Source organism: Xenopus laevis, chromosome 7S, assembly GCF_017654675.1.
Source record: "Xenopus laevis strain J_2021 chromosome 7S, Xenopus_laevis_v10.1, whole genome shotgun sequence".
NCBI lineage: Eukaryota > Metazoa > Chordata > Amphibia > Anura > Pipidae > Xenopus > Xenopus laevis.
In genome coordinates this window covers 91821599-91847015 of record NC_054384.1, presented here as the reverse complement: position 1 = coordinate 91847015, position 25417 = coordinate 91821599, and the positions used below count along the sequence as shown (strand labels likewise).

At 40.5% G+C, this 25417-nt stretch overlaps 1 protein-coding gene across 2 annotated transcripts in view; it reads right to left on the bottom strand.

Annotated features, from left to right (window-relative positions):
- syt5.S (synaptotagmin 5 S homeolog) overlaps positions 1-25417 on the bottom strand; it is a 122384-nt gene that overhangs the window by 5400 nt on the left and 91567 nt on the right. The window contains exons 2-7 of one of the 2 annotated variants that reach the window (XM_041571544.1): positions 14664-14821; positions 13079-13093; positions 7968-8149; positions 4988-5107; positions 4023-4190; positions 2405-2572 (exon numbers count right to left, since the gene is read on the bottom strand). In XM_041571544.1, the coding sequence (XP_041427478.1) occupies positions 2405-2572; positions 4023-4190; positions 4988-5107; positions 7968-8149; positions 13079-13093; positions 14664-14814 (804 nt within the window). In that variant the 5' untranslated portion in view covers positions 14815-14821. The remainder of the gene's footprint in view (positions 1-2404; positions 2573-4022; positions 4191-4987; positions 5108-7967; positions 8150-13078; positions 13094-14663; positions 14822-25417) is intronic. The other variant, XM_041571545.1, reaches the window with a different exon arrangement.

Genomic DNA, 25417 nt, shown 5'->3' with positions numbered 1-25417 from the left:
TTGATCAAAAGTTTAATTAAAAAGTTGTTTAGAAAAGCATGTTCTATAATGTAGTTAAAGATTAACTATAAGAGTGACTGTAATGCTATAAACTACTGATTCTGGGGTTTTTTGGGCAATAATTGCAACTATGTGAGACAAGCACACACGATTTTTTTTTTACTACATTGGAAAGTGATCCACAGAGTTCTTCTTTTTTCATCATAAAACACAACAAATCTTCTTTGTAGCATTATCCTCAGATTTTTGGTTCCCAAACTCTTGGATTGGCCCCTAAGTTCGGCGTGTTGGGCAGACAGAAGGTGTATTAGACTTAGGGGCCCATTTACTTTGCTCGAGTGAAGGAATAGAATAAAAAAAACTTCGAATTTCGAATGTTTTTTTTGGCTACTTCGACCATCGAATTGGCTACTTCGACCTTCGACTACAACTTTGACTTCGAATCAAACGATTCGAACTAAAAATCGTTCGAATATTCGACCATTCGATAGTCGAAGTACTGTCTCTTTAAAAAAAAAAACTTCGACCCCCTCTACTTCGCCACCTACCGAGGTGCAATGTTAGCCTACGGGGAAGGTCCTCATAGGCTTTCTAACAATTTTTTGGTCGAAGAAAAATCCTTCGAATGAACGATTTTTCGTTCGATCGAACTATTTGCGGTAAATCCTTCGACTTTGATATTCGAAGTCGATGGATTTACATTTGGCAGTCAAATATCGAGGGTAAATTAACCCTTGATATTCGACCATATGTAAATCTGCCCCTTGATGTTATTAAACATTCCTGGACACCAGGTTATAATGAAAGGGGTATCCCTTTAAAGGGGTATGCTTTAATATCCTGGAAGCAAATAGTAGCAACACAACGCTTACATAATTACAATTGCTCAAATACCCAATGCTATAACATCATCCTTTTTATATAGAAATTCCTGTTGGGTACATATAAAATGCCATAATAATAATAATAATAGCTATATTTCTGGTCTACGCTGTTGTACATGATAAAACTCCAGTCTGTTCTTAGAGTAGCTGCTTGAGATAGTGCTTTAACAGTCCTGACATATCACACAGCTCCTTCTGAAACCTCTTGTCTCACTTCCAATTACTGTATATTGTCTAATTGCCTTCTAGTGTCTTCAATGCTTTGGTACCTTCCTCTATTACTTCTGACCATTACTTGTGTTCTAGTTAAAGCCACTCCTTTTATCAGCGCTGCTCATGTCAAGAGATTTCTTGCTCAACTAAAGGACTTTCTTTTATTCTCTTGAGATCATTTATCACACTGTCACTATAAATGTCTCTAATTACCTAATGGACAGAGACCTGTCAGAAGAATAAATGTAATAATATGGTACACTCACATACTTTTCACAAAGGTATTCTGTTCCCTCTGCGAATCCCTTTAGTACCATGACCCCTTTTACTTTTTAACGATAAATGGACCATTATTTTGACTGTGAGTATTTCTTGCAAGGGGGTCTCATTAAATTGGAATGGAATATTGCATATAGACATAGGCCTATATGAGAAAATAATCCCACCTTTCATTGTGCTACCATGGTTTTATTATTGCTATTATTTAGAATATATATTTTTTTTACAAAATTTTGCAAAGAACATTTACAAAATACCTATTTTTTATTCATTTTGAATTAAAGGCCAACTAAAACCTAACTATTGAGTAGGCTAGAAATGTTGTACATTATGTTTTTGGTTTCTGTGCTAGCCCAAGTCAACCACAGTCCTTTAGCAGTAAAGATTTGTGTCTCCAAAGATGCCCCAGTAGCTCCCCATCTACTTTTCTGCTGATTCACTGCACATGCTCTGTGCTGCTGTCACTTACTGAGCTTAGGGACCCACTCACAATATACAGTACACATAGAATAGAAATGTCACAATATAAGGCTGATTAGTAATTAATACAGATAATTACTACATGGCAGCACAGAAACCAGTGCAATTAGCATCAGAATTTAATGATCAGCCCTGTAGCATCAGCTTATATTACAGACCAACCTCATTTTCTGCTTGATAATTAGTGACGACCCCTAAGCTTAGCTTCTCAACAGCTGCTCAGAGCCCACTGAGCATGTGAGTGTCACAGACACTTTCCAAGATGGTGACCCCCTGTGACAAGTTTGAAGTCCTGGATCATTGCAGCTATTGACAAGCTGAAACTTTAGGCTGCTGCAATAAGTTCAGTATATAAAATATGCCATTTTGAGCCATATTCATTTTTAGGGTTATCTTCTCCTTTAATGTGTTGGGTTTCACAGTAATTTAATGATTCTTCAATAAATCTCTACTTTTTAATGGCTCGGCTCCTTTGGTGCTTCATTTTCCTCTAATTCTACTTTGTAGAAATATCAATGAAACTGTTACCAAAGACTGCCAACACTTACCTCTTCTTTCTCTGCTGACTGTAAGTCTTGCCACTCCTCAATGACATGCGCCAGATCCACTGTGTTCATGTGCACACGAATCTCCCCAATAGCATCGTGCTTAGAAAACCGATCAAAGTCATACACTGACATGACTAAGGTTTTGCCTCCAAGCTCTGCGTAAGGAACCTATGGGGAAAAAAAACCTTGTAGAACTCAGAATCTGGTACATTTTTATTAAACTGAAATTATAAAGCAGGTTGCGTAGGTTTGGGCCAAGTGAGCCCTAAGTACGGATTCTGGCAAGTCAAATTTCAAGGACATCCACTTTGTGTTATAATTGCACAGATCCCTCCTCTCTAGTAGCTGATCCATCACTGGGACAAATTCACTAACCTGCGGAGTTGTCCTAGCACAGGCTTTGCCGCACTTCGCCAGGCGTAGTTTCACTAGTGCTAAGTAAATTCTCTAAAATGTGAAATTGCGCTGAGGGAGGCGAACGGTAGCGAAGTTGCGCTACCGTTACTTTGTCAGGCAAAGCGAAGTTACGCTAGTGTTGCCTAATTTGCATATGGAGCAAAGTTAAAATATAATGGACGTATATGCTGCAGCAACTACGTTACACTACAGAAGCCCAGGAATCCTTTAAAAGATAAAATAAAGGTGTTCTATTGCCCTACACATGTGCCCACTGTATCATTGAGTTTCCATATGTTAGGAAATGTAGAGGGAAGGAGGGTACCCCCAAAAATAATTTCGATCTTTTTCAGCCTATCACCCTTAAAAAAGTAACAGACGCCAGCGCTTTTTGGGAAAATTTCAACTTTTTTTGAAGCAAGTCCTATCTACTCTATTGCACTTCGCCTGGTCTGAACTGGCGAAGTTAAGTCTGGCGCAAGAGGTAACGTTCAGTAAAATGCAAAGTTAGTGAATTAGCGTAGTTACGTCCCTTCGCCATAGCCCAACTTCGCCTGGTGTAAGGGTGCGAAGAAGCGCTAGAGTAGGTCCACTTCACCAACAAATTTACGCCAGCGCCTGTTAGTAAATCGGCGAAGTAACGAAATGACGTCACCCTGGCAAATTTGCGCTAATTTTGTTTGGATTTAGAATTTGCCCCTATGAGAGCGATTAGAGCAGTCAAATAATGGAGAGGAATTTTGGGGTTTTGGTTAATGTTCGAGTAGCATTTTAGGGCTTGTCAAAATTTGAAAAATCACTGACCCACTCATCACTTTTGCAGAGGTCGCCACCTTGAATAGCTACTCAGCCACAAAGAATTAGAATATCAACAGAGGGGCAGGAGAAAGAGAAAACTTCAGAGTTGAATGAGATTTAGAATCCGCATATGCTAAACCAATTTTAGTCCTATGCATTTAACAGAAGGGAGGCCGAGACTTGTCTCTGATTTATCTCATTGTATAACTTTCTTATATGGAAAAAAGAGATTATATGGTAGGGCTCACCATATGAAAGGGATTCTAAATATTGAGGCTTGCTAAAAAAAAATTTGTGAATGCCGTAAGGATTTTGTTAAACATAAAGGAATATTTATCCTTTAATTGGGGTGAGTGATTTTCTTGTTCTCTTGATTTTTCCCATGTTGAAATCTAGTGCTATTAATATGACAGTTGTTTCTTACCTTGAAAGTGAATGACTCATTGAATGTTGGGTTTAGAGTCTTTCGGTGCACTTTTGTTTCATATTTTTTCTTCTTGTCTGGGAGTAGGTATACTTTGACATAGGGGTCGGAGGTTCCACCAATGTCCAAGGCTGGTAAGTCTGCTGCCTGTATGATTCCCACCACCAGCTGTATAGGGAAGCGGAAGGAATTTTATTAAATGCTTATTTCTGAACTATGTCATTAGTCCATGCAACCTATAATAGTGAATGCTAGTTAAGCACACATGCTGATATGGCTGGTGGCTATATGTGCAGATGACTGGCAAGTGTGGCTACACGCAGTAGCATAAGTTATCAAGTACAGGCCCAGATCTGTTTACTAGTGGTGTGTAGGTCAAGAAATTCCAAACCCGCTCCTGACCCTAATCCGCCCCCTTTCAACCCGCACCCATCCCGGACCGCCGTTCCCCTTTAGTTATAGACCTGTGCCCACCACGCAGTGACATCTTAAAAGGTGCAGAGTCAGACATGAGTCTATAAATTTAGGCACCGGAAGTGCCAGGGGAGAGCAGGAGAAGAGCTCAACCCTCCTGCGACACAAAGATTTTGTGCAGGAGCCAGCCCGACCCAACCGGCCGGCGGGTTCCAGCGGTTTTGGGCCGCACATCACTACTGGTTACAGCAGTTGCCCAAATGACCTGATCAGCTAATACATAATTTAGTGATTGTTTACATGCCATGGTGGCTTATTTTGGGACAATTGCTTGTTGCTTTTGAAAACTTGTAGGAAAGTGATTGCATTTGCATCAGATTGTCCAACATAACCAGAAATTGTCTCAAAACAAGGCACAAATATAAAGAGATGTACTCCATTTTGCTCAAATTAGTCACCTTTATCAACTGTATCTAGAGCTTGAGCTGTACATCCCAGAGCTGAGATCATTGATGCCACCAGGAAATTTCAGTCTGAGGCCTTAGATTTACCTGTCCAGTCTGGAAATCATAATCCAGTGAGTATTGCATCTTTCCCAACTTTTCTTGGGGCTTCTCAACTTTCACATCATCCAAGAGTGATGGATCAAGATCTTCAACATCTGGCTGGACCTGTACAGAAATGGGTTTCATTAGTGAGAACAATTATAGTACTAGGCTTTTCATATGGAATGGGTGCAAATGAAAAAAAGAATGCAATAAATGCACGTAAGGCAGTCTGATAAATTATGAGCAGAAAACTGATATAGTAACTTCATTTTAGATATAGGTAAACGTTAGCAACAGCACAGTGACCTCTAAAACCCAATCACTGTGGTCAGATAAATGTATCCTATATAACACAGTAATCTACAGAGATTATACTTCATTTATATCAGTTCCTGTCCCAGTAGAGTTTACACTCTCATTCCCTATCACATTCACACATTATGGTCAATTTAATTATTTTGGTGTGTGTGAGGAAACTGGAGTATCTGGAGAAAACCTGCACAGATACAGGGAGAACATACAATGGATGCACCGAATCCACTATTTTGGATTCGACCGAACCCCCCAAATCCTTTGCGAAAGTTTCGGCCTGAATACCGAACCAAATCCAAATCCTATTTTGCATATGCAAATAAGGAGTGGGAAGGGGAAAAATGTTTTACTTCCAGGTCATGCGATTTACCTCCTCGCTCCTAATTTGCAACTCAAGTTCATTCCAAATTCCAAACTGAATACTGGATTTGGTGCATCTCTAAAACATACAAATCTAAGTTGGCCCTGTGCATCATAAGCATCGGAACCGATGGGGACACTGGGTCTGTGGCCCCCCAGAATTTTCGTTCTCTAGTTTGGAAGGTTTTTTTTTTTACCAATTTTTTTTTGCTTTTTTTTTGCCATTTTTTAGGTGTGCTGAACTACCAGGGGTGCAGAGGCACAGTCCCTGGTGCAGCCGCACTCCTGCACCCCCTTTATGGGGCCCGGTGTGTAAGTGGCGGTTGAGTCGGAATTTAGGCGGATTTCTGTTTGTGATTATGGAGAAAGTATTTTACACCGGTTTACCAACACTTTTACAATGGGCTCTCTGCACTTTTGTGAATTCCCCCCAACATGTTGTACAGGGTTTAGACCTGATGTGGTATGGTGGCTTACCAATTGTAGGATCATAACTTTGTAACAAAAAACCCATGTTTTTGAAAATACATGCACTTGCATAAATACTATATTACTTATTAAACAGGGGAAATGTGCATTAATGAATCCCCTCTTTTGTTTCCATGCTGATTATAATGTCGCATGTCATATTATTTAACAGAACCCTCTAGCAGTGGAAAATAGTAGCACCTAATATCCAAGGCCGTATGCAGTAAAAAAAACCTCCAAAATACTAAGGGGCAAATTTACTTACCTTAGAAGTTGTGCCAGCGTTGGCTTCGCCGCACTTCACCAGGCAAAGTTTCACCAGGGCGCCGCTAATTCACTAAAATCCGAAGTTGCGCTCAGGGAGGTGAAAGGTAGCGAAGCTGCACTAGCGTTACTTCGTCAAGCAAAGCAAAGTTACGCTAGCAATGCCTAATTTGCATACGGCGTCAAGTTAAAGTACAATGGACGTATATGCAGCAGCAAATACTTTACACTACACAAGCCTGGGAAAGCTTCATAAAATAAAATAGAGGTGTTATATTGCCCTATACATGTGCCCGCTGTATAGTTTAGGTGCCATATGTTAGGAAATGTAGGGGGAAAGGAAGGTACCCCCAAAAATATTTACGATCTTTTTCAGACTATCACCCTTAAAAAAGTAAAAGACCCAGCATTTTTGTGGGACAAAAATTACAACATTTTTTGAAGCAAGTCCTATCTACTCTATTGCACTTCGCTTGGTTTGAGGTGGCGAAGGCAAGTCAGGCGCAAGAGGTAACGTTCAGTAAAATGCGCAAGTTAGTGAATTAGCGTAGTTACGCCCCTTCGCCATAGCGCAACTTCGCCTGCGTAAGGGTGCAAAGTAGCGCTAGAGTAGGTCCACTTCGCTATTGAATTTACGCCAGCACCCGTTAGTAAATCGGCGAAGTAACTAAATGACGTCACGCTGGCGAATTTGCTCTAGCATTAGCCGCTTCGCACACAGTGAATTTGCCCCTAAATATTTACATGAACATCTACTGTGGCCTCCAGAGGCACCATTTAAGTCTGAATAAAGGAACAAGTTATCTCAGCGATACTCGGAAATTGTGCAACCACCTTCCCAAGATACTTTCAATTTAAAGCTGATAACAAATTTAAATAATGAAAGATCCCAATGAAAAGAAGTAAACAAAAGCAAGACTTCTCTGGGTATTATTAAGGATTCATTTAAAAAGAGACATCATGGTATAGCCATACATTACGTCTTCTCTCCATCACAAACATTTCTTATACCAAGATATTTGGGATATTTGAACCAAAACCCAGGTCTGCCTGATGAAAGTTGCTACTCGGATAGAAAAAAAAAAGGAACAGGAAGAGGCATTCTAATGCTGTCTTAATTAAGGGCAGAGACACACGCTCAGATTTGGGGAGATTACTCACCCAACGACAAATCTCCTCATCTTCAAGATAATCTCCCAGAACTGCCTCCCGCCGGCTACAGTGTAAATCGCTGGCGGGATGGCAATCGGTGCACTTCGTTTTTCGACGTTGCCTCACAAGGACAGTTCAGACGACTTTGGAAAATGAAGTGCTCCAAGTGCCACATTTTATATTTACATTCTAGCCGGCGGGAGGCAGTTTGGGGAGATCAGTCGCCCCAAAGAAAAGATTTGTCGCCGGGCGACTAATCTCTCTGAATCTGAGAATATGTCTCTGCCCTAACAGTATGAACAATAGATATCTGATAGCAGATAAGAACCATTCCCAACTCACTAAAGCTGGTAAGTCAAAAATGAGACAAAAATGTTGATTACAATAAGTATTCACAATCCAAAGAAAAGCACTAAGAAACATATACCTTGTCAATGTAGCTCTTCCCTAGGTCCTTCACCTCCTTCATGTTAATTTGAGCTTTCACCTTGTCTTTTCCTTTCTTGCCCTTCTTCTTTTTGCCACAGCATTTCTTGCAGATACAGAAACAACAGCATAACAGGAGAAGGCCAGCTACAATAATGATGGTAGCCAAAGCCCATGGTGGAACTGGTTGGGAAACAAAAGGGAAACATATCACGTGTTAGGTTCCATAATATATCTGCAAGACTGCTATTAAAAGATTAAAGGGATTGTTCACCTTCCAAACACTTTTTTCAGTTTAATTGTTTTCAGATTTTTCCAACTACTTTCCATTTTTAATTAGTGATGGGCGAATTTGTGCCGAAAAAAATTGCGAAACGGCGCTGGCGTCTCGCCGATGTCCATTGTTTTTGGACGCCGGCGAATTTTCAAGGCCGGTTCGCGAATTTATTCGCTGGCGGCGAATTGCAGGAATTCGCCACAAATTCGCGCCTGGCGTATACATTCGGCAGTCACTATTTTTTATTTGTTACCGTTTTTTCGAAATCTAAGTTTAAAGTTGAATGGTCCAGTCTTTGGTGTTTGAGTCTGGCAGCTCAGTGACTCAAGCGCAGACTATTACGATTTTGCAACATTTAGTTCAGCAGCATCTTTGGAGTATTAGTAACTATTGTATCAAGTCTAACATCTGCCTGTAATGAAACCCAGAGATTCTGCTCAGCAGGGACAAAGGTAAGAAATGTATCAACTAAAGGGCAGATTTATCAAGGGTCGAATTTAGAGTTCAGGATAGTTTTTTTAAACTTCCATAAACTCGCATGAATTCGAAATTCGTCCAAAAATCGACCAACTGCAACTTATTAAAAACTTCGAATTTTTCACACTCGGGTGAATGGGATCGATTTGAGTTTTTTCTCAGAAAAAAACTCGATTTTCATGAAGGCTGCAAAAAACGCTGAATTGATGCCAGGACGTCCCCCATAGGCTAAAACAGCAATTCAGTAGGTTTGAGGTGGCAAGTAGTCGAAGGGCCAGTACATTTTGAAAATCAAATTTTAAAAACTCAAATCGAATTTTAACTATTTCATTATCAAATTTCACAAAAAAAAACCTTGATAATTCAAATTTCGAATTCGAAAGGTGAGAAATGAGACTTTGCACTTCAATATTAGCAAAAAATGGTAACACGTAGACAATAAAAAGTGATTGGAAAAAGTCTTTATTTCTCGTGACCTGTCTGAAACCAACTGAACTGGAAAAAGTGTTGGAAGGTGAACAACCCCATTTATGGAAATTGGGAAAAGGGAGCAGCACCCGTGTTTCTCAGAGATGCTAATGACACAAACATGAATATATTGCAGGAATAAATAACATTAAATTAAAGGAGAAGGAATAGCATTTTACACTTGGGGTTTCCAAAAGTTAGGTACCCCCAAGTAACTCGCTAGAAAAACCCCAGGCCGCTGTGGTTTTCTGCTGATAGGAGCACTGATCCAGGGTGTCAGGTAAGTAAAAAAAGTCACTTGTGGGTGCCTAACTTTTGGCACCCCAATTGTAACATGCTATTCCTTCTCCTTTAACCAAAAGTATCCAGTATCAAATACTATATGTATGTTTAAAATTACAGAAGCTGGAGTGAAGCATCCATCCCAAAGGGATACATATATTGCAGACAGATTGATTGGCAATGCATTGCATTACTGTAGTAAGTCACTAGTTTCAGTGATGTCTAAGGACTCCTACATACCACAGTATCTATTCTTAAAGGGCATGTAAAGTCTAAAATAAAATAAGGCTATAAATGCTGTATTTTGTATACTAAATATAAACATGAACTTACTGCACCACAAGCCGAATCAAACAAATAATTTATGCTTTCAAAGTTGGCTACAGGGGGTCACCATCTTGTAACTTTGTTAAACATCTTTGCAAGACTAAGACTGTGCACATGCTCAGTGTGGTCTGGGCTGCTTAGGGATCGTCATAAACAAAGCTGCTTGAGTTCTGCATGGCTGGGAAGTAAGGCGGGGACTTTGTCCCTGCAGCTGAAGTTGGAAACATTTAAGGGGATGTAAAGGCAAAAATAAAATCCAATACAAATCTCTGCACAGTTGCCGACTGCAAAGTTGCTTGAGTTCCGCATGGCTGGGAAGTAAGGGGCTCCCCCTGCTGTTCATAAGTAAGATTGTTTCCCTGCTCAGCAGTTAGGGACCATCTGATAATTCCTATCCACAGCAGTAAATGAAGGGAGAATGTCACTGCATACAGTCAGGTTTCTTATAAAAACGGTAGACATTTTTTAATTAAAGTATATTGGAGATAGGTTTCTTTTTTATTAAAGAATGTAAAAATGGGATTTTATTTTTTTGCCTTTACGTGCCCTTTAAGGTCCATGATACACAGGGCATTGAAATAACCATGAAAGGAAAATTGTAGAGGCCCACAAACCCTTCACTTCTTGTTGACGTGAATGGGAAATGCACTGTCCATGGCTGATGGTGGGTATTACCAAGCAATGTGCATTTCAAGACAATGGGGAAGGGTGGTTTGATATCCATGGTTCTCCCTAGAAAGCTCTATAAATTTAGCTGAGCAGGTAGTCAGTCTCATTCCAGGCTGATTGATGGCAGAGAAGCTAATATTAACTAAAGCAACTAAAATCAAAATTCCCTATTACATCTACCTACCTGTTACTTGAACTATTCCAACATTTTACTGCAGGACTCTATTGTATGCTCAACATTTGTTTAGAAATGATGGTGTTAGCTGTGTGCACGTATGTAAACATATTGTTTATTTTCAACCTGGATGTCAGACATCCTAATCAATATGTATCTATATAAGGTAGAACTTTCTGAAAACGTATGTATAACAAAGGACATGACACTTATTTAACCTAATAATTTTTTTAGTGGCTACTTTTTGCTTGCAGTAATTTAAATATCACCAATCCTCCTCCTCTTGGTGCTTTATTGATACAGCAAGACATGAACTTGAATAGTTAAAAAAAGTCAGATTCACCATCCGTTGGATCAGTAATAAAGTCCTTTCAATATCTGTACTGCGAGTAAGAATACAAACTGTTACTGGAACAATCTCAGTTCGAAAAGCAGGGTTACAAGACACTGGAAGTTGCAGTCAACTTGAGGATCACAGTCAGATTTGATAAATTTTTTGCAATTGGTGAAAGCTAATGGGATTCAGAAGGCAACGTAAAAAGTAAAATAAATTCATTTGAGCTTTGAGGAATCCCAAGTGTCCTCTGGCACTGGCCTAGAATCCAGGGCAGTGCCAGTCACCTGCTTTCTACAGACCTGCTGCCTTTTCGTTATGTATCTTTTTTGCAAAACATTTGTTGTCAGATCCTGGTGGGTGGGTGACATTTCATGTTCTGTAGCGCAGATGTTCCAGAGCAAGTGACTTGTGAGCCATACCAGCATCATTTTGTGTTTAACGTTACAAATTAATCAGGTGCTATCAAAATATTCTGTTTTCATGGTAGAAAGAAGAGAACGTTTCCAGCTGGCACGGGAAGGCAGCCATGATGTTCTCTCCTCCTATTGCTGTCTCACTGCAAGTCTCCACATGCTCAGCATGCTTTCCAAGCTCTCGCTAGGTGAATTAACCATTTCTGTGTCAGACGTGCAAGCAACTACACAATAAAACCATCAGAAATTATTGGCAATTACAATTTAATGATTGGGCCACCGCTACCATGACCAAAGTTGCAGGCCTATTGTAAGCTCCATCATTGCCTTGCCTGCCTGAATGTTAGAGGGCCCAAACTGTCTCTGCTGCCATGCTGCAATGCTGCCCACTACCTCATAGATAAAAAGCTTTACTTTCTATGTTGGGTTGGGCAGCCATTCAAGCACAGGATACACAGTAGATAACAGATAAGTGTGGAAGAATCCCACACTACAGAGCTTATCTGTTATCGGCTGTGTATCCTGTGCCTTTTTTCCTTTTTCAGCCTTGAATGGCGGCCCCCATGGCTACAGATTCTGTCCAGCGGAGTTCACAGGCGCCATCTTCAGCCGCTTCGGTAATCTTCAGAATGAGACCAATTTTCGTGAGTTTCGGCACATGCGCAGTTGTCGCGAAACAGAAAATTGCTCTAACTGTGCATGTGTCGCTTCGCCGGTCTTATTACGAAGATTAGCGAAGATAAGAAGATGGCTGCCGTAAACTCCGCTGGACAGAAATTGCAAGGAGGGGTAAGTAAAGAGTTAGGGGCATTTGCCCGGGGGTGCAGCTAGGCTGGGGGGGAGAAAAAATGTGTACCGATTTTATAAACAGTCCCTAGCTGCTCTGCTGGGAAACGATCATACATTCAAAGGGCAGGGAGGAGCCCACCTTATTTCCCAGAACTCTGAGCAGCTTTGTTTGTTTCCCTGAAGAGCAGCCGGCGACTGTGTAGAGATTCATATCAACAGGCCCAGTGCAGTCTGCATATTCTGATTATTAATCAGTCTTGTTGTATCAGCTTCTATGGCAGATATTATTTGACTTTTATGTTTTGATAATTTATGATGATCCCTAAGCTTAGCCTCCCAACAGAAGCCCAGACCACACTGAGCATGTGCGCAGTCTTGGTCTTGCAAAGATGTTTAACATAGTTAACTTTGAAAGCATAAATCTTTTGTTTAATTAGGCTTCTGGTGCAGTAAGTTCATGTTTATATTTAGTATAAAAAATATAGCATTTCTAGCATTATTCTGCTTTAGACTTTACTTCCACTTAAAGTGATATGACCACCTTTTGTGTCCTAAGCAGATACTTAACAGTGGTAGTGTCAGGACATGGCTGAACTGTATGGAGATGGGTATACACAGACCCAAAAAGTGGTGGAGCCTTGGTAACTAATTACTGTCTAAAGCTATTGCTTCCATTGTATTTATTCTACTGATCAGTTGGGTTGCGTTTCTAAAGCATTCCTGGCACCCATGTTAAAATTTTGTGAACTTGAACCCACATAGTGCACACTGGGTATTTCACCTGTCACCTCCAGTTAAACTAGAGATCCCCTTCCAAAACAGTTCTATGTATATTTTCCATCACATGTGCCAGTTTGAGGGACCATCAGGATGCAGGGATGGGTGAATGTTCACTTACCTTTTCTGGCATGATCTTAGTTAATGAATATGAAAGCAAAATGAAAAAAAAAAAAGAATGAAATGATCAAATGAAAGAATGAAATGGAATGAGATTACCAAAAGAAAAATGCCCTTATTTATATTGTGCAAATACAAAAATCACATTGTACCTACAGTTTTAACAAGAGGATATTTCACATATTTTTCAGACACAAACATAATTTAAATGGAGAAAAAAAAAAAAAAAAAAAAGGAATGGAAGGCACAGTAACATGTGTGCTTCGCCAGCATCAATTCTTAATGAACTGAGATCATTTAAATCAGTTCTCAGTAGCAACATTATTAGCCCGGGAGTGTATTGGTAAATTATTCAAAGCACAATGTTATATAGAGTTTTAGGAGATCATGATTGGAAGCGTTACACTGATGAAACAAGAAGTCTACTTATTATACTTTATTCACTATATATATATATCTGTTGGTCTCGTCTTTGGGGAGGCTGAGACTCCCTTTATCTTCATTATTGCTTTCCTATTATGGCCATGATTTGGAAATGCCAACCTGGCTAATGTTCAGGACAGAATAGCGTTTTGTATGTGACTTACAATGCAAATATGCCAACATCTGGAACCATATTGGTCAAATTGTTATTGTTGTGATGTCAAATCGTGGAGGGTCAGGGAAACACCACATACTGTACAGAAAAATGTTGCAAAAATATGTGCATTTAAAAGAGAACTGACCCCTTAAAATGAATATGGCTACAAATGCCATATTTTATATACTGAACTTATTGCACCAGCCTAAAGTTTCAGCTTCTCAATAGCAGCAATGATCCAGGACTTCAAACTTGTCACAGGGGGTCACCATCTTGGAAAGTGTCTGTGACACTCACATGCTCAGTGGGCTCTGAGCAGCTGTTGAGAAGCTAAACTTAGGGGTCATAGCAAATTATCCAGCAGAAAAGTAGGTTTGCCTCTAATATAAACTGATGCTACTGAGCAGATTATTAAATTATGATGATAATTGCACTGGTTTCTGTGCTGCCATGTAGGAATTATCTGTATTAATTACTAATCAGCCTTATATTGTGACATTTCTATTCTATGTGTACTGTATATTGTGAGTGGGTCCCTAAGCTCAGTAAGCGACCGTAGCACAGAGCTGGATACATAGATTGTTACTGCTAAATGACTGTGATTTCCTTGGGATACAGAAGCTCAAAACATTATGTACAACATATCTAACCTACTTCTTTAGTTAAGCTTTAGTTCTCCTTTAACTGCCATAGGGCACAATATACGAAAGGGGTTTATTAATATTCATAGTGACTTTTGTGAGTATGTAAATAACTCATTTGACGCAGAATATGTACCCTGTGTATTATATCTCGGCATAGCTCCTAGGTAAAGCTTGTGATTAATGCGGACTTCCCATCCATAGTTCCCCAGAAACTAGACAACAATAACAATTTAACATGGACAAATGGAGTTGTACCGATTCATGCTGCACATGGGTTTTAGGAACTATGTTTGTCACACGCTGAGCATTTAACTGTCATCTTGTGCAGTGCTTGTGCTGGAGTAAAATGAAGCGTAACTTACTTGGCAGCTTGCTCAGCTCATTCATAAATTTGTTCTTCATATCAGAGAAGACATTATGCTTGGTTGGCATCTCGGTGCCATTGTGGTGGAGCTCAGGAGGGAATGTCGTCTGCTGGGATGCCACCATGGCGGATCTACGCTCCGGGTTCATCCTGGAGCTGAGGATAAAAAGGGACACAGTTAATACCTGGTTGAAAAGTTGATTTCTATAGACTTATATCGAAAAAATTTGAATTGAATTGCATTTAATATGAAGTGAAGATACCAAAGTCTTAAGGAGAGTTGTAGCTCTCTTGCCTTCTGCACAAGGTTTCTTCTTCTGAGATTCTGTTCAGATTAACAACACCACTGGGCACTGGCAATGTGAAGGGGAAGAGCAATGAGTCCCTATGCCGTCAGTGGGGACAGATCAGCATCCATTGAAACAAGGAGAAAGGCAAGGGTTGCCTGGGGTCAATATAAAATGTCCTACTAGTGACCCCCAACACAAAACTGTCACCTCCATGAATACAGAGCAGTTTGCTCTCTTGCTCGTGTAACATAGAACCTCTAGTTGGACACCCTACTTCATGGGTTAGCAGAAGAGTTTGCCCTGGTGTAATATAAAAACCTTGCTTCAGATAGCGCTCCAGCAAGGGCAAGAAATATGCCGGCCAGACCAGGAGAGTTGTGTATGCCATAGAATGGCATAGACCCCCCTGTTGGTTGCCCTTTAGGATCTACAGGAGGGGTTATTAAGGTGCAGAGCACAGTGGCTGTGGCTCAAGGCAGCCCTCAACACTTCCCATAGCTTCTGAGGTGCAAGTTAGGGAAGTGGAAGGAAGGATGCCTATCCATTCTCCCCCCACCTCTCATGAATACAGCTGACAATCATAACCATAATTGAATTTGCCTTCGTTAATTTAAAATATGAATACACCCATATATTTCTTTGCAGATTTAATATTTCATAATCTCAAAATGAAAAAAGGTCTGTCTTGCATAGGAATGGACATGTTACATTTATGATATAAATGATGCTATACTTCTAAGTATATTAAAAATGACAGAGGAGGTTCATATTAAGAGTACTTTTATATAGATTATGAAGAATTTGTTGGCCTGAGGACTGATGCTTTCCTGCAGGTCACTGGATTCTAAAGACTTTTTAATATTGGGTTTGAGTAGGATTCTAGCTGTTGGCATCTTATCACTCACGAGCAACTGTGACAGCCTACAGCTGTATTGGCAGGAGTTGTTCACCTCTGAGTTAACTGTTAGTATGGCGTAGAGAGGGATATTTGAAGATAATTTGCAATTGGTTTTCATTTTTTATTATTTGTGGTTTTTGAGTAATTACGCTTTTTATTCAGCAGCTCTCCAGTTTGCAATTACAGAAATCTGGTTGCTAGGGTCCAAATTACCCTAGCAACCATGCACTGATGAAGAGACTGGAATATGAATAGGAGAGGACCTGAATAGAAAGATGAGTAATAAAAAGTAACAATAACAATACATTTGTAGCCTTACAGAACATTTGTATTTTAGATGGGGTCAGTGACCCCCATTTGAAAGCTGGAAAGAGTTAGACGAGCAAGGCAAATAATTCAAAAGCTATAAAAAAATAAATAATGGAGAGCAACTGAAATGCAGCTTAGAACTGGCCATTTTATAACATACTAAGTGGGGAATGTAATAAAATTCGGTAACGGAAAAACTATTCGCAATGCAAAAAGTTATGCAACAAATTTTGCTTTTCGCGAATTTAATATAGCTTTTGCGAAACCCGGAAACTATTTAGCGACCACTTCCGACAGTGGAAGACCATTTGCGGATTCTATAGTGTGCGCCAATGCGCAGTAAATAATAAGTAATACAACTTCTTACTGAAAAAAAGTCGTTATATTTGCTCCAAAAGATTTCGACACCTGCAAGCACTTCTTAAGAGTGCGCAATTAAAATTCGCAATGCGATAACAGTTTAAGGAACAATATTACATTGCGAGATGTGGATTTTTGCCAATTGTTTTTCTCTTTGCGACTTTAATTACAGTCCCCCCCTAAAAGTTAAATTAAAGGTGAACCACCCCTTCAACTGCTAAAGATGAGTTGCATTGCACTGTACACACAGGTATAATATTTTTTTATATTTATTCATTGGTTAAGATCTTTAAAATAAATATGGATTTAGAATGGCCCAGTAAAAATCCCATTGTTGGGCATGTCACAGAGAGTATCTGAATTAGACATCAGCATTGCCAGGGATGCATTGAGAAGGTTACAACTGTGACTTGTCCAATTATTCGTCAATTATTTATGAACAGCAACCTGTACATATGTCTGGATCTCATCAAATATTAGAAGAATTCAGTCAAATGGTTGGGGGGGAAATGGAGGGGGGTGATCAGAGCACAAGTCACATGACTTGGGGCAGCTGGGAAACTAACCATATGTCTAGCCCCATGTCAGATTTCAAAATTAAATATAAAAAAATCTGTTTGCTCTTTTTAGAAATGGATTTCAGTGCAGAATTCTGCTGGAGCTGCACTATTAACTGATGCGTTTTGAAAAAAAGAAACATTGTTATCCCATGACAGTATCCCTTTAAATATAAAAACTGTAATGGCTCTGTTAAGAATGTTTATATTTTACTTTCTGTATTGGTCAATATTTGTGTGTATCTGTATGTTGAGTTTAAAGCACCATCTATTGTAAAGTTACTTCCCAATATACCCTACATTAATTACAAATATTCTGCAATTAAAGGTATTTGTAAATGTAATTGTTATGGAACGCATTTTAGGACATCGTCGGGAGAACACACGCTCCTGCATGCGCTCTCATAAAAAAGATGTATGCAGTCTCTTCTTCTACTCACTTATCCGAAGAAACTGCAGTCACACCTTCCATGCTGCCCACATTTAATGTTGCAATCTCCCCCCTCGTGGCTCATTCCTCAGCCCTCCCTCCTCAGCCCTCATTACAAAAGCCCTCCATCCCCAGGAGGGAGGGCTGAGAGCTGAGGAGGGAGGGATGAGGACCGAGGGCTTTTATAATGAGGGCTGAGGAGGAAGGGATGAGAGCTGTGGAGGGAGGGCTGAGGACCGATAGCTTTTGTAATAAGGGCTGAGGAGGGAGGGCTGGGGAATGAGCCACAAGGGGGGAGAATGCAACAGCAAGGGGCAGATTTACAAAGCTCGAGTGAAGGATTCGAATTAAAAAAACTTCGAATTTCGAAGTGTTTTTTGGGCTACTTCAACCATCGAATGGGCTACTTCGACCTTCGACTACTACTTCGACTTCGAATCGAACGATTCGAACTAAAAATCGTTCGACTATTCGACCATTCGATAGTCGAAGTACTGTCTCTTTAAGAAAAACTTCGACCCCCTACTTCGGCAGCTAAAAGCTACCGAAGTCAATGTTAGCCTATGGGGAAGGTCCCCATAGGCTTGCCTGTGATTTTTTGATCGAAGGATATTCCTTCGATCGTTGTATTAAAATCCTTCGAATCGTTCGATTCGAAGGATTTAATCGTTCGATCGAACGAATAATCCTTCGATCGTTCGATCGCAGGATTTGCGCTAAATCGTTCGACTTCGATATTCGAAGTCGAACGATTTTAGTTCCTGGTCGAATATCGAGGGTTAATTAACCCTCGATATTCGACCCTTCTTACATCTGCCCCCAAATGTGGGCAGCACAGAGGTGTGCCTGCAGTTTCTTTGGATAAGTGAGTAGAATAAGAGATGAGTCTGCATACTTCTTCTTTACGAAAGCGCATGCAGGAGCGTGTGTTCTCGTGATGATGTCCTAAAATGCGTTCCATAACAATTACATTTACAAATACCTTTAATTGCAGAATATTTGTAATTAATGTAGGGTATATTGGGAAGTTAGAATACATTTTCTTTCTTTGTAGAAAACATTGCAGTTGGATGGAGGGTCCCTGTAATATAGAAAATAGCATTCCTGGCTGTACAATAGGGAATAGGGTTTCTTGCCTATTGAGGATGATTATTGGTACAATCATAGGGATATCATATGTCATAAACGGCAGCACTATAATGTGCATTGAAGTAACATTGGAGGTTTTAGAATGGATCCGTGGATTACAGTTGTATTTATATAATGCACAGCTGCATGAATGCTCATACTGCAAGATTGGTGGAGACTTGTTATAACAAATTTATTCATAATAGTGGCAATCATACAATACAGATGCTGCCTTTCCTTCACATGAATACACAAATTACAGAGCAGAACAATCTGTGCGGGCATCATTATTTATTATTTATGGTTGTTGGACTGCAACTTCCAGCATCTCCCGACAGCGATAGGCTAGATGCAGATGGATGCCACAGACTGGAAAGCTCGTATATAGATCTGTTGGGTCTACAAGGTCAATCCAAATATATTTTTGGCATTCCGAGTGGATTGGAAGTATGCAGGTGAGCATATAGCACAACATTGCTTGCTAGACTCCCGAAGAACATAGGGGCAGTGTATAAGCTATCTACTGGTGAGAGATCTGCACTATATCTTTTTTGCAGTCATTCCTCAGTCCTTACATACATACACCTGACTTACCTACAACTCACACTTACAGACAGGGGCTATTATAGTAATGTACTGTGGTTTGCTTGAATTTCATTAGCATTTACCTTAAATAAACCACCTGCCCCAATCCCCTCTGGTGTGTGTTGTCTACTGCGGAGCACAGAAAGGTAAAAATAAATATGCACAGAAAGGTAAAAATTAAAAACTACCGTATGTTAAGATAGACATCTGCTTAAGTTGGATTTAATAAGTAAATGTATGTGTTTCAACTTACATACAAATTCAACTTAAGTACAAACCATCAGTCTCTCGTATGTAACCCGGAGACTGCCTGTATATTGCTCATCTGCTGCTCTCATCATCTTTAAAATCCTAGCCTAGTAGGGACAGGTTTAGTGATGGGCGAATCTTTTGACGCCGGCGTCCGTTTTTGGATGCCAGCATCAGTTTTTGGCGAAAACGCGGTGACGTCGAAAAAAATGGGACGCCAGCGTCCATCTTTTTTGGATGCCGGCGAATTTTTGCTGCGGTTTTGGGAATCGCGGAAATTGACCGCAAATTCGTGCCTGGCGAATAAATTCTCCCATCACTAGACAGGTTTCCTATACCCCACTGCACTATGAGTTGCTTTTAGTTTCTGCATGATTATGTTTATATTAAAGCAAATGTTGTCTATTTTTAAGACAGTCATTAGCAGCATGTGGCTCTTTGGCAAAGGCATCTGCTTGTTTGAAACCACACTTTATGTAAATACGCAGTGTATTTTAAATATGGCGTCTGAATTGACGCATATACATATGGCGTATTAGGCGGGTGATGTAATTACGTTGCATATTGACGATCATTCCTGGTCCATTTTCAGTATCGGACTGGCCCCCGCCGGGCCAGACCCCCTCTCTCAAACAGTTTTTTTTTTAAAAAATACATTTTTATCGCGCATCGCAGCGCCGTTTGCGCATGCGCGCCTAGTGATCTTTGCACCTGCGCGATGCGCTGCCTGTGCAAGTATGCCGAGCGGCGCTGCGCCTAACAGTAGGTAGCGGGGGCCCTGCACAGCAGTCCCGGTGGGCCCCGGACCCCCAGTCCGCCCCTGTCCATTTTGTGTGTAAATTTCTATTTTTAAATAGCTTTTCTATTTCTAGCCAGCAGAATTATGGGGAACAGGGACCTTTGAGAAGTGCATGTTGGGAAAAGAAACCTACGTGCTGAAAATGCATGTTGATGGTCACGTGTGGTTTCAGTGGTGTACTTACGCCCGACTGAGCTTTTTTAAAAACGCAGTGTAAAATCGCCACGTCTGGCCTTGCCCTAAAGGACAGGGGCCCAGGAAAGACTATATATCTCAAGCAGCTTGCTTGCATAAGTCACATCAAATATATTCATCCTGGTTCCTATTTAAACTGAATATGATTAATGTTCTTACAACGTATAACTGGGTCTCAGTCTGTTATGCGTCTCACTGGGTTATATACAAAGCCACAATGTTTTTCTTTTCTTTTGTGACTCAGCCCTTGTGTTGAATGCAAACAGAACAAAGGCTTCATTAAACTGCGTGCAGCTTGGCACTTCCAGAGAATCGGAAAAAAAATAATAATAGAGAAATCGAATGAAACAAGACTCGCATTTCAAAACAACTAAAGCACAATTAAATATGATTTTATGCACATGCTTCTTATTCATTTTCATACTAATTACCAGGTTTCTGCTATAAAAGAAATCAAAATAGTTTTTTTCTTTTTAAATATGATTCGAAAGACTCAGTAGCTTGTGCATTACTGGCTGGTACATCTGATATAGGATTGACAAAACGTGACTGTAGAACTGAAACTTTCCACATCCCAGAAAATAATGGAAGTACACGTGACCAAGGTATTTACTTCTACTGTTTAACCTGGGGAAATAAGCACAAATATTTTAACTCCAGGAAAGTAGTATGACCAAACAGTTCTTTCATTGTATTCCCTAAATGATATTTGGTGGTTACCCAAGGAACATTCAATAGTGCTCTCATACTCACAATATGTGTACCCTCCGTGCCATCCGCTGGCACCATATCTACATACCACTCAAGCTGTATGTGAAGTTCCCTTCACTCCTTTCTTTCTTGATTACTGTAGAATGGATTGTGTGTAGAAATGTTCTCCAAGAAGGATTCAACTTGTCCATAAGGTGCCAAAGGACAGGCCAAATTTTTATCCTTTAGTAATAAAATCATGTATTCTGGCATGATATCTGTTACTCAGGGTCTCTATAAAAGTGGCACAAAAGCTGCTTCTCTAAATCCTCCTAGTCACAGGTGTTACTTGTGTAAAGGGTTGGAGAAAAGGTCAGAAAAAGAAGTGGCATCAAATGGCAAGATTGAAAGACTAATGAGACATACTAATCTGTACTGTATTTAGAAAAAGTATTATTGGGTCACTAGTTTTAGGCTGCGATTGACAAGGTTGCTACAAGCCTCCTCAGTCGAGACAAATGACAATGGCAACTCTGTCATTGTGGAGTAATAGATTTAGTGGTAAATGTTCCACTAATCAGTAAGATTTCAAGATATGGCAGACAGGTGCCAGAAAGATGCATAAAAAGTAGGGATGCACCGAATCCAGGATTCGGTTCGGGATTCGGCCATTTTCAGCAGGATTCGAGTGAATCCTTCTGCCTTGACGATCCGAATCCTAATTTGCATATGCATATTAGGGTCAGGGAGAGAAATCGTGTGACTTTTTGTCACAAAACAAGGAAATAAAAAACGTTTTCCCCTTCACACCCCTAATTTGCATAAGCAAATTAGGATTCGGTTCGGCCGGGCAGAAGGATTCGGCTGAATCCTGTGAAAAAGGTTGAATCCTGGCGGAATCCCGAACCGAATCCTGGATTTGGTGCATCCCTACTTTTTATGCATCTTTCTGGCAACTGTCTGCCATATCTTGAAATCTCACTGATTAGTTCAGTATTTGGCCGAATCTTTCGCGAAAGATTTGGGGGTTCGGCCGAATCCAAAATAGTGGATTCGGTGCATCCCTAATAAAAAGCTTATCTAGGTCTACTGGGGAGTTTCTTCAATCTCAGCAGAACTGCAGCTACACCCTAAGTTGTGTTCTTTGCCATGTGCCTGTGATGTACCAATACAGGCGCAAATGAGCCCACATTTTTTAAAATTGCACTCAAACTGTTGTGAATGCAAGGTGTTTGTTAGAATAACGTCACTGATTTTATAATGTAACTCTGAATAATAGTCTCAGCTATTGATGATAATGGGACCCTGAGATACCACCACACCAAGATCGTAGATAAAGCCACGTGTCAATAATTTATTAAAACAGGCTGGAAGGGGCACACTGGAACTCGGTTTAAAGGAGCATGTGTGGGTGCTAGTGTGCTCAGTTTTGCTTCTGAAATAGTGCTTAGCACTTATGCTCCCTGAAAACTGACCCTGGGGAAAGTTTTGGCGGCGAAAGGAACCCATCTGAGCCGTAACGGAAAGGAGGGTCTGAAGAGCCTTGCCCCATGCAGATGTTAATAGTGTGCTGCAGAGAAATCTAATCAGAATAAGTGATCACATAAATACTGCCATTCTGCAATCTCTGTGCTCTGGTTATATTATTACTGTCTACACTTTATATGTGCATATATTGCATTCCAGTGTTATAATCACCCATTACTTTCCAGTCTATAAAGCTCTGCCTTGTATATCACAAAAGGCATATTCTAATGAGCCAGTTAAAAGACACTCATTCTGCATAAATGTATCTGTGCAATCGCTTGTTAAGTCAAGGAGGATTATATTCGCTTTTCCTGACAAACCAGTCGCTTATTCTTCCCTGACGTTACAGCTCTTCCATAGCAAGAGATCAAAGCAGATACAGTAAGTAGGGAGGAGCAGATATGGGGGGGTCGTAGGACACAAATGGTGAAAGAAGACAAAGATTCAATAGGACATTGTGCTGAAATAGTTGTTGGGCTCCTCAGCTGGTTTGTCTCAATGAAGATCAGAGAAAAATTATTTTGAAATACAGATCAGTGCAAAATATTGATCTATGTAGTTTTGGTATAAAGTGGTTGTCTTGTCACCCTGTATTCTCTACTGTATATGTTTTCGCTCCACGTTTAGCCTGATTTGCTTCCTACATAATAGGGGTCATTTACATTATAGAATGCAGTGTTAAAGTGCAATTGGCCACTTTTTTTACACGTTGCACATTGCTGCATTTTGCACATCTCAGAGAGCCGAGGCTAGCCGCCCCTTGAACAGAATGTTGCTCCCCAGGATCGCGCTAGGGTTGCCACCTGTTCAGTTTTTACACGGACAGACCAGTATTTTGAAGGGCTGTCTGGGTCATAACTGCGTTTTCTTTGTTTTCCAAATTAGGGGCAGGATTCCCTGAGATTGACTCTGTGATGGGCCAATCATTGATCGCCCCTGCATAGCCCGCCCCTTACACCATCAGCTCTCCACCGAAATGTCACTGATCTGCCTTGCCACGTCATTGGTCCGCCCCATTATGCCACAGCCAAGCCCCCTGCCCAGACTTACCCGCAGGTAAAGCTGGCAACCCTAGGTGGCGCACACATAGGTAGGACAGGACATCCTCCACTGGTCCCAAAGATTGTATGCAAGTGCATCTGTTGGGTCCTGTCCCGATTTGACCTGGTCAGCCCATTTTTCAGAAGGGCTGCATGGGTCAAGAAAGTCTGCCCGGTTTTCCAGATAAGGAGAACTGGGCAGGATCTACCTTGATTGATATGGCAATCGCTGATTGGCACATCATAGCCCCCCCATGATGACTCTCGCTCTGCCCACAACATCACTGTCCCGCCCCTCTGACATCATGGCTCCTCCCCCTGTCCAGATCACAGGCCACTAAAAGGTGATAACCCTAGCATCTGTTGATCTTGCAAAGGGCTCAGGAAGCAGAGATCTGCTCTCCTAGATCCCAGAGTGCCTTGCATGTGGCTGGCCGCCATGCTGCTTCAGTCCCAGGCCTTTGTGGCCTCTCCACAAATCCAAACCTGGTCATCCCACCTCCTGCCCTTTACTTATCCACCTTCAGGTTAGAGAATTTTTCTTTATTAAATTCAATATCATACAAATAAACAAACACAAAGATAATCAGAACGTTATATCATCAGAATGAAACATCAAAAGGAGATATTAACATTTTCCCATAATCTAAGATTTCCCTTAGAGATTTTAACCTCCTGTGCCTTAATAACGAGGATTTCCCTTATCACAGCATTGGCAGTATAGTCAATAGAATCGACATCTTGGCCTGTTGATTTCTTACAACGTAAATGCCACAAATAATTTCGGATTATTGCAATTATGATAAACAGTGTTTCCTTATTACACAGACTCAGTAGAAACATATGCAGCTTCAGAGATACATAAATTACTCAAAAAACCAAATCCCAGTTTCCTACTGACTTGATCATAAAATAGTTTTTGTTATTGGACATTCTACCAAAACTGAGAATAACTGAGATTGCTCTTTGTTATGTTTTGCTAGCCGAGGATAAGTAGAGTATAACATTGCTTTATTAGCAGGCTCATGCAGCCATTACACTTCAACTCTAATACTTTAAAACAGTCTAGAAAGTACTATGTACACAGTATAACTTTTGTGCACAGTTAACAAAAAGCTTGCCCTGAAAAGCCAACCAAGAAATATCAAAGGATTTTTTATGTAGTCTTTTATATTCCGATACTTTATACTTTCTTGTTCAGTGGCACCAGGGCAGTCTCTCGGGACAACAGGGGAACAAAAATGAGTCTTTAGCACTTCATTATAAAGGTTCTTTCTAGGGGTCAGATTCAATGCACTAGGGCTAATACCCCACTTTCTCAGCATTTCCAAAGCCGCAGATACAAACGCATCAGTTAATAGTGATACTCCATCAGAATTCTGCGCTGAAATCCATTTCTCAAAAGAGCAAACAGATTTTTTGATATTCAATTTTGAAATCTGACATGGGGCTAGACATTTTGTCAATTTCCCAGCTGCCCCTGGTCATGTGACTTGTGCCTGCACTTTAGGAGAGAAATGCAGGCTGCTGTTTTTCCTTCTCAATGTAACTGAATGTGTCTCAGTGGGACATGGGTTTTTACTATTGAGTGTTGTTCTTAGATCTACCAGGCAGCTGTTATCTTGTGTTAGGGAGCTGCTATCTGGTTACCTTCCCATGGTTCTTTTGTTTGGCTGCTGGGGGGGAAAAGGGAGG